The 18204-nt window shown below is 35.7% G+C and overlaps 1 protein-coding gene across 11 annotated transcripts in view; it reads right to left on the bottom strand.

The window, feature by feature from the left end:
* LOC134679131 (uncharacterized) overlaps nucleotides 1-18204 on the bottom strand; it is an 87588-nt gene that overhangs the window by 20835 nt on the left and 48549 nt on the right. For 7 of the 11 annotated variants that reach the window (XM_063537990.1, XM_063537985.1, XM_063537989.1 and 4 more), the window contains 2 exons: nucleotides 5933-6050; nucleotides 3923-4005 (listed from right to left, as the gene is read on the bottom strand). In XM_063537990.1, coding sequence (XP_063394060.1) covers nucleotides 3923-4005; nucleotides 5933-6050 — 201 coding nt within the window. Of the gene's footprint in view, nucleotides 1-3922; nucleotides 4019-5932; nucleotides 6051-18204 lie in introns of all 11 variants that reach the window. The other 4 variants (XM_063537992.1, XM_063537996.1, XM_063537994.1 and 1 more) reach the window with 1 other exon arrangement.

Genomic DNA, 18204 nt, shown 5'->3' with positions numbered 1-18204 from the left:
TTAGTGGGTGATGACTGATAATATTTCATACAAAGCATGATTTTGAGCCGGACATGATCCTGTTATAGCCACGTATTACATCATTCTGTTACAGTACGATGCAGCGGGCACAGGCCACATGTACATAGGTATGTTTTGTTGAAGTCGAGGAAGGTTCCAAACGGTACCTAAATAGTAAGAGATTGTTGAAATTAGACATGTAACCGTGATCCTAAATATTACTACTAAGACTATGGCTTACTTAATAAGTTGGATAGTTTGTTTTGAACATTTGTACCTACCCACCTCATCGGCTTCATTTATGTACAAGCAAGCGGGCTCCGTTGTTAGGTTGATGAAAGTTTTGTGTAAGGAAGTCTTAGGATTACTTTTACAAACTTACGAACCTGAATTGAAATTTAAAAATCCTACATATGTACCTAATTACTTAATTGAGTACCTACAAACTAGCTGCTTGAAATTAAAGTTGTAAACATGATGGGTGTGTTGTGGTACTTGTAGGTATCACCGTGCATAATCAACATAAGAGTGCGTAAAACGCATTTAGTGATTGTTCCATACTTCCGTATTCCTTAGGGCAATAAGTAATTATACAAATTATATTATTACATAATATATGAAACTTGTTTTTAAGTTATAATTATCAAGAGTTTAGTTAAAAAAGTACAAGCAAACCACCCGCGAGAGCGAGTCGCGTTATAAAGTCGCGTAGACTTCGACTCGCGGATTGACATAAAGACGAGAGAATATTTTGTCTCAAAATAGGCAGTTGTGCTACGGATTTTAGTTCAAAGTCGCGATCGTTGTCATTTTCTGACAGTGACACCTGATCGCGAGTTTGTCGCGACTCTCGCGCGTGAGTTGTGCTGCCAACACGCGACAAGCCGCCAAGTCGCGCCGATCTGTCACTTCTCACGCCTGTCGCGGCCAGTTGTGCTAGAGGTGCTGCAGTATTACTATGTGTCACACAGATCACCCGCACGTCACAGCCAAGGCAACTAATACGTTATCTATTCTCGATGTTTATGATTTACTATTTTGCATATGTTTTTAACTAAATTTTAAGGGTGTTTTACATATTACGCTGAACATATATGTATCACACGTACATATATATAGTTGACAAAGAGAAATCCCGGGAGAAGGAGAGACGAACTCGTAAGGCCAAGCTTCGTGATATTTGCTACACAAGTTTCGTTTAAAAGTTAACAATAGGTGTGTAGTAATTGTTATAGTTGATTCAAACCACAATAGTTCCATTGTCACGTAAAGGGCAATTAGGTGGTTATTATTGAACTAGCTTCTGCCCGCGACTTCATCTGCGTTTAATGATGATAATGATTTATAAAAACTATGTATGTCATACAGACATTACATAACAAATTTCATCAAAATCTGTTAAGATTTAAGCGTGAAAGGTAACAGGCAGACAGACAGAAATACTTTCACATTTATAACATTAGGATATTTACTAAATATTATTTAGGAATTAAAATAAGAAATGGGTCATTCCACCGTTTCGGGTGTTACACTTGAACTCATAAAATAAGGTTTTATTCGATATTGTAACAGGAACTAGGAGGTTATAACTATTGATTCATCTACTACTTTGATAATATTTTCTTTGCCTGTACACACATAATTAAAGTATAAGACCAATAACGAGAGATTCACTAAAAAGTAGCTGTTTCGGGCGTTACGCGAATTAGCCTATACCTTCTGACCATCAGTACCAAAATGCATAATTTAGCGAATTTTGTCAAGCAAGCTCCAGTTTTATTTATGTCAAGTAATAAAAGTTAGTATAGTCTACTGAAACACGGAAGTAACACTTAGTATCACTTTTTATTTAATTTTAATAAATTAAATTACCTGTTTCGGGTGTTACTCATGGTTCGTTTCGGGTGTTACGAGTACGAAATGAAGACAGATTTATACGAAATGATGGCTCATTTTATTGAAATTATTGTCTTTTTAATAAATTCGATTAAAAACATAAGTAATAAATGCTGAATTATTATAAAATACATTATCTTAACAATAAAAACTGTTTCTCGAAGATAACACAATTATTTTTCTTTCGATGCGAATATTTCCTAAAATATTCACTTAATCAAAAAATGGTTGATGGTGACACCTATTCATTTTGAAAGATCTATCCAACGACACCACATCACAGGATTAAATGCGAAAAAAAATTTAATTTTTTGTACAGGAGCTACCATAAAAAAGCTTATTTTTTTCGGGTTTTTACTGACTTGAAACTTTGGTATGTTTTCTATGGAAATAAGTTAGTGATGACTTCTTAAACCAGTTTTCATTTTTGAACCCTTGGTAGCGTTTATTATGGAATGACCCAAATGTCAAGTACAGAATTGTAAACGGAAGGTGAACTGAGTTAACTTCTAATTTAACTATAAATCTCAATACAACAACATCCACCTGGACCTATAATAACTTATTACTCAGATGCTATGGGAGATTGACGCAAATCGGACGCATCACCGTAGTCGCGAGTGCAAAATATGAACGAACCGGTAGAGGTTGCATAAGTAGGTAGTAAAAACAATAAAACAGATACGTAACGAGCGATGATCGTATGCCCTTAGAATGTATTGTTGTTATGATTGCCGTGAGCTATTGCGGAGTATTTCGACATCCCCGATCGATAGTACTCGTACTCACTTGCTCAGAAGCGCCGTCGCCGCGATGCCCGTGACACGGCGAGGCTCAAGGCGGCCGCCAATAATGATTGAACAGTTGAACATGTTTTGTTACATATATTAAGGTGAAACGACTTGTCGCATTGAACCGGATTGATTCTCATTTATGACTGTCATTCGCGTAAATTTTTAATTTTTAGGCAATTAAGAACTTTTTTTAACTTGAATTATGGTTTTAATTTTTAACAAGCAGAAACGTCTGCTAACGATGCTACTAAGCTTAGATTAAATTATTATTAAGCTTAAATTATGGTATAAGCTGTTTCACTATCAATCACGTCTCCTACTCAAGATAATCTCTTTGGTAAAAAAAGTCACGACAAAATGGCTCAATCAACCTCACTGTAATGAAGGCAGCAGAAACGTTTGTTACCAATGTATATTCAGAATAGTGTAGGACTTGGCCAAAGAGTAGAATGAGGAGGGGGGTTGAATGCGTACTATGAACTACGGCGAAACCGACGGTCGTGGACGACAGACGAGGCGTGGGCCGGCGACGACACCGCACTGCTGCGCCGAGCACATGCCGAGGCCGCAGCTCTGGGACTGCCGGGTATTTCTGGATTGGTACCGTGCGGAAAGTTTACTCATTGCATGTCTGATTGCGAGACGCCGTCTCCGATCGACCTTCCAGGAGACATTTATGTGCAAACTTTACTTCACGTACTTGTGCGACAAAGAAAATCCAAATATTTATTGAGGAAGTGTATTTACGACATAGCATGATGTCATTCCGTGTTCGATAAAGCGTTTACGACCAATTTGCGACTCGAATTACCTATTTGTGAAGTCCGAAGGAAGGAAGTTCAATGAAGTGCAGCCACGTCAAACATGATTGAAATGCAATATAGGTACCGAACTGCCACAGAGTGTAAAACCACCTTAAAATAAATTAAAATTGGCAGAAGTAAAAGACAGGACGAAATATGCAATCAGTTTTAAACTATTAAACAAAGAGAGAACCATAATTCACCGGAACAACAAGAGCTTTTGCATTCTGTAGACTTGCCATTCTCGAGGTGCACAGGTGGTAAAAAAGATGGGTGTCCCATAGACAACTTTTACTAGGTCAAATCAGCGGCAGCAGCAGAAATATACGATGCGTTTATTTCGCCAATATTTCGCGACGTTTAGGTTGGAATAGACATTCCGTTGTAGTGTGACCTTACATTCTGTATTATTTGTTTCAGATAGCTTACCGATATTGGGTTTGCATATCGTCTCCCTCTCCCTAAACTCCTTCTCTACGTTCCACTGCGGTGACTCCGGTTTGTTTGGACTCCTGCGAATGAAAACTGAAATTAGAAACAAAACAGTGCATTGTTAATGCGTAATGATGGCATATTGCTTTTACTCCGATTGTTAAGATCAGATTCGATAGTTGGCTTTCGAACGAACGTCACACGGGGGAGATGAATGGAGTGAGTCACTCAACATGTTGTGTGCTTCTTACTACATACACGTTTTTGGTTGAAAGAGTTCGGATAAAAACTAGTATTTCAGGGCGGCAGTAATGTTGTCCTAGTAAGTATATTCCTAATGCTATCCCGATTTAATCTAAATTCAGTTCGAATTTCCTATTTTTCACACTTGTATCGTAAATAACTATTTTTAAAAGCCCAGTATTAAACTAACTACCACATTTTCAAATAAAACACATAATTATGTTGTCATGATATTATATTTATATTGTTTGCACATTTCACAAAAATCAGTAGGTAGTCATAAAAGGGGAAATAGGTACCGATGGACTATTGAAATTATTTTTCATTTAACAACTAACCAGGAAAATGGGAGTCAGACTGGCGCCTCAAAGGTAGGGTACTTTTCACACAATCTATGGGTAAAGAACTATGTTCTGTACCTGGAGGCGAGTATCTTAAGTATTAAAATGATAAAAAATAAATGTGTGATTAATGTAATTATGTGCGAATAAATACTACATTAAACTAACCATTAAAGTAACCGAATTTATAACCGCAATATTTTTAAGAAAACTTATGATTCTTATGAATCATCGCCAGGCCTACCGGAAGTAAGATTTTGTCAAATACAAATTTAATGTACTACAGGTCGAACAGATTGGAGACGGCACTTTTATTAACCGCAAAGTATTAATAAGTCGGTAACCCCATAGTCAAAGTCAGCTGCGGTTCAAGAACGGACAAGCGGGCGGGTTTAAACGTCATCGACGAAATAATACTGATTCATGTCCGCAGAGGACAAATGGGGCAACATTTACGACTTTATTGCATTCAATTTGTATACTGTCTTAACCTTATTTAACGTGCGTACGGTGCCACGTCATAAATAACACTAAATCGAGCTGGCAATGTATAATGAACTTGCGTGCCGATTTAAAAAAAACCGGGCAAGTGCGAGTCGGACTCGCGCACGAAGGGTTCCGTACCATAATGCAAAAAAAAAACAAAAAAAAGCAAAAAGAAAACGGTCACCCATCCAAGTACTGACCCCTCCCGACGTTGCTTAACTTTGGTCAAAATTCACGTTTGTTGTATGGGAGCCCCATTTAAATCTTTATTTTATTCTGTTTTTAGTATTTGTTGTTATAGCGGCAACAGAAATACATCATCTATGAAAATTTCAACTGTCTACTATCACGGTTCGTGAGATACAGCCTGGTGACAGACAGACGGACGGACGGACGGACGGACAGCGAAGTCTTAGTAATAGGGTCCCGTTTTACCCTTTGGGTACGGAACCCTAACAACACACCAGGCAGTGTTGTCCTTTGACAAAAAATGCACACTGATATACAGGGACATGCCGACTGCTTTGTCGTAAACTCTCATAATTCTTGTTTCTCTCTTAGTATGGAAGAAATGTTATGGAGACCGAATATTTTCGTTAATATTTTGGAACATTTTAACCTCTAGCGGCCCACCATACAAGGAAAATTGGCAATCGAATTTGAATCTACCGTATTAGAAAATAGAGTTGAATTTGTTTTGTTTTAAAATCTAACTAAACAAAATAAAAGCAACTCTATTCAATTTCATTAAGATTTAAATTTCATTGAAGGTAATTTGTACTAGTATTAGGACATTGAACCCCAAGAGGATAAAAATTAAATAAGTTATTGGTTAGAAAATTACCACTAGCATTAGGGAACACTAACTATCATCAACCTTTGAAGTGACATCAGTAAAGTTTCTAAATTTTACTTTTGTAAATAAATCGTTACTCACTGTCTGACCTGCCTCGAATGCCTTCGCAGCTCGGCCGCGAACACGCAGAACTCGCCGAACGTAAGTGTGAGCGACTTGCGTCGCGCACACTGTCTGGCGCAGACCAGCATTTCGAACACTGAAACATAGGGAGCAGTTAGAACATGGACTATCGAGAACTATGCCTGCTGGAGTGCTAGGTAAGGACAGTTGGCAAGTGCTGGATCTATCCTTAAATTAAATGATGAGAGTAAGGGTAGGGCACTACTACACTGGAAAGTAGGTCACAGTGAAAGTGTCTGTAACATCTCTAACCTCTTGGGGCTCAGATAAACCTATATTTATAAGGACACGTAAAAGTATGTCATTAAAGCCCGTCACAGACAGAGCGATAATATACCAAAATAAATCTTATTGCACGACATCTTACGATATATTTTACGTACTATTTGACAGAGTCCACACATGAAGCTATAATATGTATATATTTTGATATATTACGATATCTTAAAGCAAGGCATCTTAAGATACCTTGCTATATACCGGGTGTTTCCTGTATCAGGAGCAATAAATTAAACTGTAGGCTGCACTCCTCAAAATGATCAAAAATTGTTCAGCAAGTATTAAAAATAACTTATGTTGTGAAATTATAAAGAAATATCAAAGAACGTATTCAACTTAAGCATACTCGCAAAATGATGTGGATATCACGAACATAAATTTAGAAACTTATATCAAATAACTATGTCGTTTCGCAGGGGTACGAAAAAACAGGTACCTATTTGTATTTTGTATCTACTGTACAGGAAATGCAATCATATAATTTGAATTTCGGATAAAAACTAACGCAGTAAATGAATACCATGAAACGAAACCATATGAAACACAATAATAACGAGTAAGTAATCAGTTTACGTTTCGAAGCGGTCTTCCGGTTGAGTACGTCGTCGGTATAGTTACAATGCCGGATCACGAGCGGTCGTGACCTAAGTCGGTTATTGGTCATCAACTATAGTGAGCAATTGGTGAGATCATTGTAATAACACCTGTCGCTTTATACTAATGTTTCAATTAGGAATGGTAGATAAGTTTAATTATCTAGTATAATGTTATGAGTATAATCAATCGCGACATATTCAGTCAAAGGGTACCTACCAGTAAGTCAGATGTCGACAATGACGATCTTGCCAATTGCGAAGTCAGTTATTGTTATTAAAGTCGATCCGACATTCGCAAATTGCGCTCTAAAGGCCCCTTAGCTTACGTCATAAGCAAAATATTATTTTGATCGTGACATAATAAAATTAAGTCCATAGTTTATTCTTTACCATTTAGAAATTTGATTTTACTATTGTACTTAAATACATTTATTTCGACGTAAGCAACTGGACATGGAGGAGACAGAAAAAGTTATAAAAATATAATATACACGGTGTAACATGAGTAAACCGAATAATTTTAACAGCGTATTTCTGATCATGTTTAGAGACAAAAATGTCCTATAAACTTTTTTTTAAAACGCCTAGTTTCAGAGATAATATTAATTTAAAAATAAACAAGTTTTTGTTGTTACATAATGTAAAAGGCTTTTTTGATGGTAATGTTGCTGCTATGGGACGTAGTCTAAATATCCTTATTGATAGATGTCAAAAAGTGACAAATAACACTTTGCAAAAAGGTTTTACGAAATAAAATATGTAAAAATCAATTTTAAGTAACAAGTTTACCAATAACATTTATTTTTTATGTACAAATACATTCAAAAAATTGAAAAAAAAAACAAAAGAAAAAAAATATTACTTTTTGCGAAATTGACCTAAACTCATGTTAAATTTTTTCCTTCTTTTGACCTCAGAGATGCATGGGTAAAATTATTCGGTTTCCTCATGTTACACCGTGTATGTATGTATATTGTATACTTATGTTTCAAACAAGTGATTCTTGTAAAATTCATCATATGCTTACAAACCAATTCTAACCTTTAATAAATACAGAAACTCAACCGCAAAGAAATAAATCACATGAAATATGTAAGTACCTAAATACGAATAAACTGGTTAGTTGCACCATAAAATTAGCAACTGCGGAGCATAGGTCATTCAAAGATGTGCTTGATACTCATCTGACTTGTAAACTAACATAAACTGAGATGATGTCTGTCATAAGAGACATTAACAGTGGACTGTGAATTGATGGCTCGCTCGTGGGATTCATAGGCAATAAATATACAATAGGGGCGTGTCTTAATAACCACACAGAACCGTAAATTGCTTTATATGACAGCCGCGTTCAACAATTTGCACTTTGAGATAGAATCACCGCCGCCGGCACTCTTGAAGTCTGCTCGTGCGAATGGCAGTCAATGAAACTAAATAGTTATTGCTTATTAGCTTCCTTAAAACATCAACAACGCAAACTGGGTTTCACTCCCACTATTATTTAAGTAATATGTGGAAAAATAAGTTTTTGGCAAAAATTTCATTTTTGGTACAAACTTTTATCGCTGACTGTACTTTTCTTACGACAGACTACTAATATTCATCGAGACAATTCTAAAAACCCCTAACACAATTAGGTTGCGTTGTTTCATCACAGGGTTCCTATGGCCACCTCCTGTCTCCATCATCAGATCAGCTGGATGGTACCATAATATTGCATTGTCATCCGATTTATACATGCATGCAAAATTTCAGCTCAATCGGAAACCGGGAAGTGGATCAAATGTAACTTGCAAGATTTGATTACAGACACAACGGGACAGGTCAAACTAAATAAATAAGTTTTTGGCAAAAATTTCATTTTTGGTACAAGCTTTTATCGCCGACTGTACTTTTCTTACGACAGACTACTAATACTCATCGAGACAATTCTAAAAACCCCATACACAATTAGGTTTCGTTGTTTTATCACAGAGTTCCTATTCCTATGGCCACCTCCGGTCTCCATCGTCAGATCAGCTCGATGTCACCATAATATTGCATTGTCATCCGACTTACGTATGTATGCAAAATTTCAGCTCAATCGGAAACCGGGAAGTGGATCAAATTTAACTTGCAAGATTTGATTACACACAGACAGACAGACAACGGTCAGGTGAAAGTAAATAAAAGCTTGTAATAAAAGCTTGTAATTACAAATTGTAAATTTTAGTTTAACCCATTTTACAGCGAATTCAAATGTAAAAAATGTGCCGTAATTTTATTATAACAAGCAATGATTCCAAGTGTAGTCAGTTTTGCTATATTTTAACTTAAGACTGCATCGAGCAAAATCAGCGAAAAAGGCAGTCACCGTTTAGTCGCTAGCGTTCACATCTCTTGATAAAAAAAAATATAATAAATGTCATTATTATCCCAAAGAGTATGTTTACAACGAATCGCCCTTGAAAATCTGAAATGTTTTACAATATAATAAATACACTTATGCAAAGTTGTACCTAAAACGTGACAAACGAGTGTCAGCGTTTAGTAAAATTTGTATAAAAAAATCGATGCTCATGCTATAAAATCGAGTGATTTCGAAAGCCAGATAACTGGACTACAACGAATCAGGCTTTTCCTATTTTTCCTCTTAAAGGCTACAGAGAAATTCAATCGTAAACGTAAACTTTCGTATAATTTCCATACATCCGCCATACCTGTCAAATTCTCCTTCTCCTCAGATGCCCGCTGTGGGCCGTTGGAAGCGGACGCTTACTTCTTTCTCCCGAGTTGACATTTCGATTTGGCATATATATTGACAGAAATTCATGTCCGTATACGAATGATGATACCAGTGAAAAACTGTGTTCAAAATAAATAGGGTAAATAAATAACGTCACACGGAGATCTAGAGTCATTAAAATTTCGATTTATTTTTATTCACAAGTCATAATACTTAAAAAATATGACAAATTATTTAATAAAATATATTAATACAACCACATCAGTGTAATTAGCTTCTTCCTAATTCACTTAAAATGAAAAAAGTTTGAAGATTTGTTATTTCTTATTGGAATAAATTTTCATTGTGCTGGTATTCATATTACGTCATTTTAAAAACATATATGACATAATGTCAATATACTAGATAAACAATTTATCAACAAAATTCTTCACATTTTAGCCTAAACAATATAAACTATTAAAATTTTATTTATGAAGACGAAGCAATGTTGTTCACATAATTACAGCAATAAAATTCTTAGTTTCAACCAGTTTTGTTGCTATTCTAAGAGCTATCATGTGCTTTGAAAGTTAATGCAATGATATATCATCAAGAAATTGAAATCAAGACTCGACCTGCAGTTTCAGCGGGTTTTTGTGGCTAAATCATCAGTTGAAAGAACGATATTTAAAGCCAGTAGCATCGCAGTGGTCTGGTTTACGAGTACCTATATTGGTTTCATGTGACGATGTTTATATAAATGTATCTATCAAACAACAACGTGCTTTTATTTCATTGATATTCGGTGCAAAACGATAACTCAGTAACGAAATAAAATTATCAGAAATGAATTTGGGTTTTTTCAGTGAACGTTTATATTTATGAAGTCGTTTATGAGGTCTTATGTCTTATCGGCGTGGCTTTGGCCTTTGGACATTTTTGTAATGCTTTGTAATAACTAGTAATAAGGTAGGTGAGGTATCTAAATCCCTAATTGTAATAACTTTTTTTGAATGAATTACAATTTAATTATTTAAATAAAAAAGTGGTCCACAAACATACACATCCGCTTGGTCCGCTAAAATAATTTAAGTGCCCTACATAATAGGTATATTTAAGATTAACAATCAGTAAACATCATTAATTACGCTCAAATGCTTATGTTTCAGTACAAATTGGGTGAAATATTTCCGACATAAAACCTAAAGGTAAAAGTACAATCCCACCAAAAACATAAATGTAAAAAAGGAGAGCCAAGTTCAATACAAAAATTATGCTTGGCTGTGGGGCTCGCCGCAAAAAGAATGGAGATCTAAATGAGTGCCACTGCCAAGTTCTATGCAAAATCCAAATATGTATTTATAGGAACAAAATAACATTATAAACAAGTATTAAACTCTATTTCTTCGCTTTATTGGCTACCTAAAACAATTGCTGTTATTTAAAAAAATGTGAGATCTTAAAGTAGGTTAGATTTGACTTGGCCAGTTTTCATTACATCAATCATTTTATATATATTGTAATTCTGATAAAATCTGGCCAAGCCAAATCTAACCTACTTTAAGATCTCACATTTTTTTAAATAACAGCAATTGTTATAGGTATCCAATAAAGCGAAGAAATAGAGTTTAATACTTGTTTATAATGTTATTTTGTTCCTATAAATACATATTTGGATTTTGCATAGAACTTGGCAGTGGCACTCATTTAGATCTCCATTCTTTTTGCGGCGAGCCCCACAGCCAAGCATAATTTTTGTATTGAACTTGGCTCTCCTTTTTTACATTTATGTTTTTGGTGGGATATCAATACTTTTTGTAAAGAAAACTAGGCAGGTATTGAGATTTAATGTTTTTTCTTGTGTTTCCGCTGTATGGTTTTTACTTCTGTTCTTTGTATAATTATGTGGTGCCGCGCGCCGCCGACGACACACCGTTGGCCGGCTGTTTAGAGCGTATTACAAGTTTTTTGTATGGGGACACCACTTATTTTTTGACTAAACTTTATTTTAATATAGCAAATATAATAATACATATATTGGGGTAGTTTCAAATATCTGCTTGTAACGGTTCCAACGCTACAATAAAAAAAAAATTTTTTGTATGGGGACCCCCCCTATTTTTTAACTTTTTTTTATTTTTAGATTTTTTCCTACGCTTACACACAATAACCGAGCTGGATTCCAAATTTCATCCTTCTAGGTCATCTGGAAGTAGGTTAGGTTTAGGTACTTATATGTCAGTCCCAATAAAAAATGTTTTTTTTTGTATGGGGACCCCCCCTATTTTTAAACTTTATTTTATTTTTAGATTTTTTCCTACGGTTACACACAATAACCGAGCTGGATTCCAAATTTCATCCTTCTAGGTCATCTGGAAGTAGGTTAGGTTTAGGTACTTATATGTCAGGCCCAATAAAAAATGGTTTTTTTGTATGGGGACCCCCCCTATTTTTTAACTTTATTTTATTTTTAGATTTTTTCCTACGGTTACACACAATAACCTAGCTGGATTCCAAATTTCATCCTTCTAGGTCATCTGAAAGTAGGTTAGGTTTAGGTACTATAAGTCATAAGTCAGTCTTAAAATTTACGACTTTTTGACCTTCATACCTTTATAACCGTTTGAGCTAGCTTCATGAAATTTGGGCTTCTAGATATCCTTATGGATATAATTAAACACACGTAGTTTTATGTGTTTACGTCAAAGATGTTTTGAGTTATAGAAGGGTCAAAAGTGGCACCAAGTGGTTCGTGTAATATTACACTCGGCGCTGGCTAGCCAGTTCCTTTGCTTGAACTTGGCTTGACACGCTGCCGCGTGTCTAGATTTGCTAAGTAAACTGTCAATCTAGATTAATTATAATAGATAGACTCTTATAAGTTAGCTTACTGAAGATTTTGAACAACATATAGGTACTAAATAAAATACAATTTGTTTTTCCATGACTCATGTAGGCCGTATTTTACTATAGACCATTTTAAATTTAAGATGAAATTAATTCATGATAAAAGCTAATAAGGCCTGGGCCAGCTAATAGTATTTTCTGTTATTCTTGAACTTGTACTATGACTAATTGTAAGAAGGCCCACTGTCAGTAACAAGGCCCGGTTCCGAACCAACATGGTATGTTTTTTTTATAAAATGGATTTTTCAAAAGCGCCGGAATATTTTTATAACTATTTTGGTATATTAAGAAACATGAACTAACTAACTAACTAACTATTTTGGCTCAGCGATCCAAAGAGAGTCTTGGCCTCCGAAACGAGAGCGTGCCACCTGTCCCGATCCTGCGCAACTTCCTGCCAGTTACTGACGCGAAGCTGAAGTAGATCCGCCGCCACACTGTCTTCCCAGCGATACCTGGGCCGACCCACCGGACGGCTACCAGTCGGTCGTCCCAAGAACGCCTTCTTGACAGCCCGATCCTCTCCCATTCAGAGTAGGTGACCGAACCAGCGAAGTCTGTGCGCTTTCGTTTCGCCGATGATATTGGGTTCGGCCACTAACTCCTCGATCTCGGCATTTTTCCAGATCCTCCAGGTGCCGTCATCTCTCTGAATAGGTCCCAGGATCTTGCGATAAACTTTTCTCTCTGCTACCAGGAGCTGACCTTCTTCTTTTAGTGTTAGGGACCAGGCCTCACAGCCATACATTAGGATAGGCCGTATAACGGTTTTATATATCCGTAACTTTGTATGTTTGCTGAGAAGCCCGGACACCAACACTTTGTGGAGGGCTGCACTGCACCGCAGGGCGTTTTGGATGCGTCTTTTGATCTCCTCCTCTCTGGTGTTTGTGTCGGTAACAGTAACAGTGTAAGAAACATGAACAAATGAGAAATATATATTGAATTGGTTTGGTCATAATATCCTGATTATTAATAAAACTATTTCAGTTAATATAAAGGTGGGCCTTATATGCCTCATCTGACCTTATTCGTTCACATTTAGATCCTATAACTATATTTGGTCACTTTGGCCGTCACTATCTATTTGATGCCGATTGTACTAACAATTAAAAGTACAGCTCATATGTACTTTTACCTGTACTGAAACTTAAGCATTTGAGCGTAATTAATAATGTTCACTGATTATTAACATTACGTGTTAAAGAACTGTGTCCCGATTTGGGCCATGGTGCGTCCATTAATGAATCGCATACTAACGGATAGAGGTTTACGAGTACATTCACAGAAAAATGATTATAGGCAACCCAATACTAGTGGCTTAATTGCCGTTTAATGATTCTGAATCTGAAGATTCTTCTTGGTTACTGTCAAATCTTATAAAATATGTCACCCATTTCTGTTCGTGGAGGTTTTATTAGTTGTGTTAGATGCCTTGCATACCGTTATTACCAAATAATGGGCTGATAAGGCCCGGTAGCAACGAGATCGTACCGTATACCAAAAATAAGGGAAGAGGGGAAATGGTCGGCTCCCCGGTCCAATCTATGCTATATTTCTTCATGCTCTTAGCAACTAGGGCAAGTTATATATCATTTTTGTATAATCTAGGGACGAGGAATTCAGTTTTTAAATAATCGTTATAGGTATGTATAACGATTCATACAAATAAACTGACTTGCACAATAAATAATTATTATATGTATTTTTTTACAATCACAGTGTGGTGATTTGTACTAAATAAAAAAATTGTTAAATTTTGCTCATTTATTCTCCATTCGAAAAAGTATCACTTTAAAATAGGCACTCATATATTTTTTCTGAATAATAATTGTGGCACCGCACGTGGCAAGTCAAACATTAAATATTGAAATAAAATTAAATAAAATAATCATCTGGCATTTGAAAAGTGTGAATACAATGTTTTTATATTTTACAGATAAATTACAGGTGATAATTTTACAAATGAAATGAGTTTCTGCCACCAGTGCCACCCTATTATAAAGCAGTAGACTTTTTTACTAATAAGGTATGCCCACCAAATACGCTCATAAGAACGATATATTCTATCGATATAGGCTATGAACTATCTAATGATATACAGGGTGTAATCGTTAAGTGTAGTCAGGCTATAATTCCGTAAATATAACAGATATCAGAAAATTTCGAATTGATATAGAGAGCGCGTAATCCAATGAGTAAAATACATTAATATTTTTTTTTCATAAAAGCAGAAATATCCCAAACATTAACTTTAAACCCTCCCATACATTTAGTACGACGACTCACCCCTCAAAGAACGTTGGTGTCGTAAGAGATAAAACTGCTTGAGATTCATTATTTGCGATAATAAACTGTAATAAAATAATAAAACTACCGTTTATGAAATAATAAATCCAACATTGATTTTTTAACTACACCGCAAAGTTCATTTAGAAATATTTAAGGGGGCCCGTCAATGTATCGCACAAGAAGGGCGTCATTTGGAGAAACTACTGTAAACAAAAAATGTACTTCCTTTAAAAAGAAATGTTGGATGTATTATTTAATAAACGGTAGTTTCATTATTTTATTACAGTTTATTATCGCAAATAATGAATCTCAAGCAGTTTCGTCTCTTACGACACCGACGTTCTTTGAGGGGTGAGTCGTCGTACTAAATGTATGGGAGGGTTTGAAGTTAATGTTTGAGATATTTCTACTTTTATTTTAAAAAAGTTATAAATGTAATTTTACTCATTGGGTAATGCACTTTTGATATCAATTTGAAGTTTTCTGATATCTGTTATATTTACGGAATTATAGCCTGGCTACACTTAACGATTACACACTGTATAAGTTACTTCAGAACGCGTCATGGACCAGAACCCATACTATCCGGGACACAGTTCTTTAATATTATGTAGGGCTAAAAAGGCCCTCTGTCAGTGCGGGTGACAAGGCCCGGTCCTGGGCCTTATTGAACGTATGAGATGAAATCATCATCATCATTTCGGCCTATATACGTCCCACTGCTGAGCACAGGCCTCGTCTCATGCGCGAGAGGGCTTGGGCTATAGTCCCCACGCTAGCCCAATGCGGATTGGCATGAAATGAGATGAAATAGTAAATTTATATATTTTAATATAGGTAATTATGAGTTATTTGATTTCCCAATAAGTTTTAAGTAAGCATCACTTACTGACTTACAAAAGTATAAGTGTAGTACCTGAATTTTATTAGATGTTTATAAAGCTTTATTATTAACAGAGCTTTAAAAATTAAGTTATAAGTGAAATATAATAAGCGTCTTTAGTTGTAAAAAAATATGTTACAAGACCTATAAGTAATAAAGAGATAATTTTAGATATAGTCCACTTTTTTCGAGTAGGTAAAATAGATGATTTCTTATATCTTTAATAATAAATCTCCTAGGTTTAATTCGGTCTGTCTACAAACCGCATACCTACCATTGCCCACCACCACACTGTTAACTGACAGTCCGTAAACCTTATTACAAAAGGCATAAGGTCCACCGATGGACAGTTAAGAGCGTCGCCGTTTTGAACCTATCTTAATACAAAAGTCAACAACGAAAATAATTAATTACCTAATACGTCACATACCTATGACATGACATGAACAAACAAGGAAAGCTATATATAAAAAAGTGTTTTTTCTCTGTCTTCTCACAAAGGAAAGCTGTGACAGTTTGAATTCCTCAAAGAAGGTTAGTAGTTAACACTAAACTCGAAACAGCACCTTTAAAAAAACATTAGGGGTCACTGACCTGTCCCAGTAAATTGAGGTAGTGTGCGTGAGCTGCGTTTGTGTGTGAAATGGGGTAATTTGACAGAATCTGAAAATTTACCCTCCTCTACGCCCTCTTAATAAAACGGTTACTGAACTCACCCCTTACATTAACATTATCTAAGGTAACCCATACATCACCTAGGACGATTAGTTTTTGGTGTGTTACCCAACACCGGTGATATTTGTTTTTAGTAATTAAATGAGGAGGACCTAATAGGTCAGATAGATCAAGACGGAGCCGGGCGAGGGTAATTAGATAAATTATTTTACGTCAATTAGAATTATGTAATCGGGCACTTGATAAGATAATTCGCTAGTTCATGTCATGACACATACTATACTGAAGCTTAGAAATACATATGGATAGCGCATTAGGCATTTGACAAACCCACCCTTACCGTACCGGGAAATACACTCCATGAATCATTATTATTATCTTCAAATCACTAAACATTATCTGGAAAAAAAATTACTCATTACATTACGTTAACTATTTGTGTTTTAGGGATTCTCCGGATTACTCATATCTCATATGTCCCAATAAATATTTAATATTATGAATTATAAAATCAACCGATGCACACCTATTACTCGATTACAATAAAACATCACTACACTACACCTTATAAAGTCGTCTCAAAGTCGTCTGCCGTGTCTCTCTGTTTGTGTGTATGTATGTTCGCGATGAACTCAAAAACTACGGAACGGCTTTTCATGCGGTTTTTACTTACCAATAGATGGGGAAGGTATAAGTGTATAACTTTTTAACCGACTTCCATTTCATAGAAGGAGGAGGTTCTGTATTCGGTTGTGGCTATTTTTTTTTTAAGGTTTTGTGTAACCGGTGTGAATCCGTGGCGCGTCGCTAGTGATTATAATAAGATCGACCAAGGCACACCTATTATTCCATTACAATAAACTACGGTAAGTTTATATCTAGTCAACGGTTTCTATGAATTATGTTGCAATGTATCGCTGTCTATTCGTCCAATGTGCCATTCTCAATTAAAAGCGGACTTATTGTCGGTTGTCAATAAGGCGTTAATTCCATATGGCTTCAATTTGTCATTCGTCCTTATCCACAACCGACTATGTGGTACCTTTTAATTGAAAACGTCACAAATGGTGAACGGCATAGTGTGGCATGCGGAACGGGCATGCGTAATTTTTAATGGCATATAAACTGTCGTGTTGATTCAGCTCACTCGTATCAATATCATGGAGATGACGTCAAATTATCGCTCCATCGATCTACGACCGGCATTACTAGGCTTGGATTAGTAATGCCTATTGTCATAATCCATATAACTGTCTCTCCGTAATTTTAAATAGTATTTTATGCAACCGTTGTTTAAGAGAGGTCAAAAAAGGCGAGTGGCGTGAGTAACAATTTGAGGCGAAGCCGAAAATTGTTAATAAAGACGCCACGAGTATTTTTTGACTCAGTTAAACAACGTTGCATACAATACTTTTTCTACGACCAAGCACTTATTTTGAAATAAAATTGAAAATTTAACAAATCTTTTTAATTCAAGAAGTAGCAAAAATGGAGGGTACGGGCGGGAAAAGAATGAATGAATGAATGAAATTAAAAAAAAACATGTCTATGGTTCACTTATTTGTCAGAGATGACATTTAAAACAAGGTTGGCAACACTGTATTTCTTTCAATATTTTTTAAGTGGTCATTACACGAAATATCGTAAAATCATTTAAATGACAAAATAAAGTACGGGAGTAGAAAAAATATGTTATGATATGACGGTAAGTAAAGTAAAAATTATCAGGAGTGTTGAAGATGATGTATTTTTTTGAAATGAAAACTTCTTTAGAGCGTAAGAGCGAGAGCGTAAGACATAAGACGGACACGTGACCTGATCGAAAAACTGTCACAATGTCATTGAGTTATCACTTCTGCCGGCACTCCCGGAGTGCAACCCGTTGTTAAAA

This window comes from Cydia fagiglandana, chromosome Z, assembly GCF_963556715.1.
Source record: "Cydia fagiglandana chromosome Z, ilCydFagi1.1, whole genome shotgun sequence".
Lineage (NCBI taxonomy): Eukaryota > Metazoa > Arthropoda > Insecta > Lepidoptera > Tortricidae > Cydia > Cydia fagiglandana.
The sequence above is the reverse complement of the archived record's forward strand: the minus strand, read 5'-3'. Positions and strand labels throughout refer to the sequence as shown.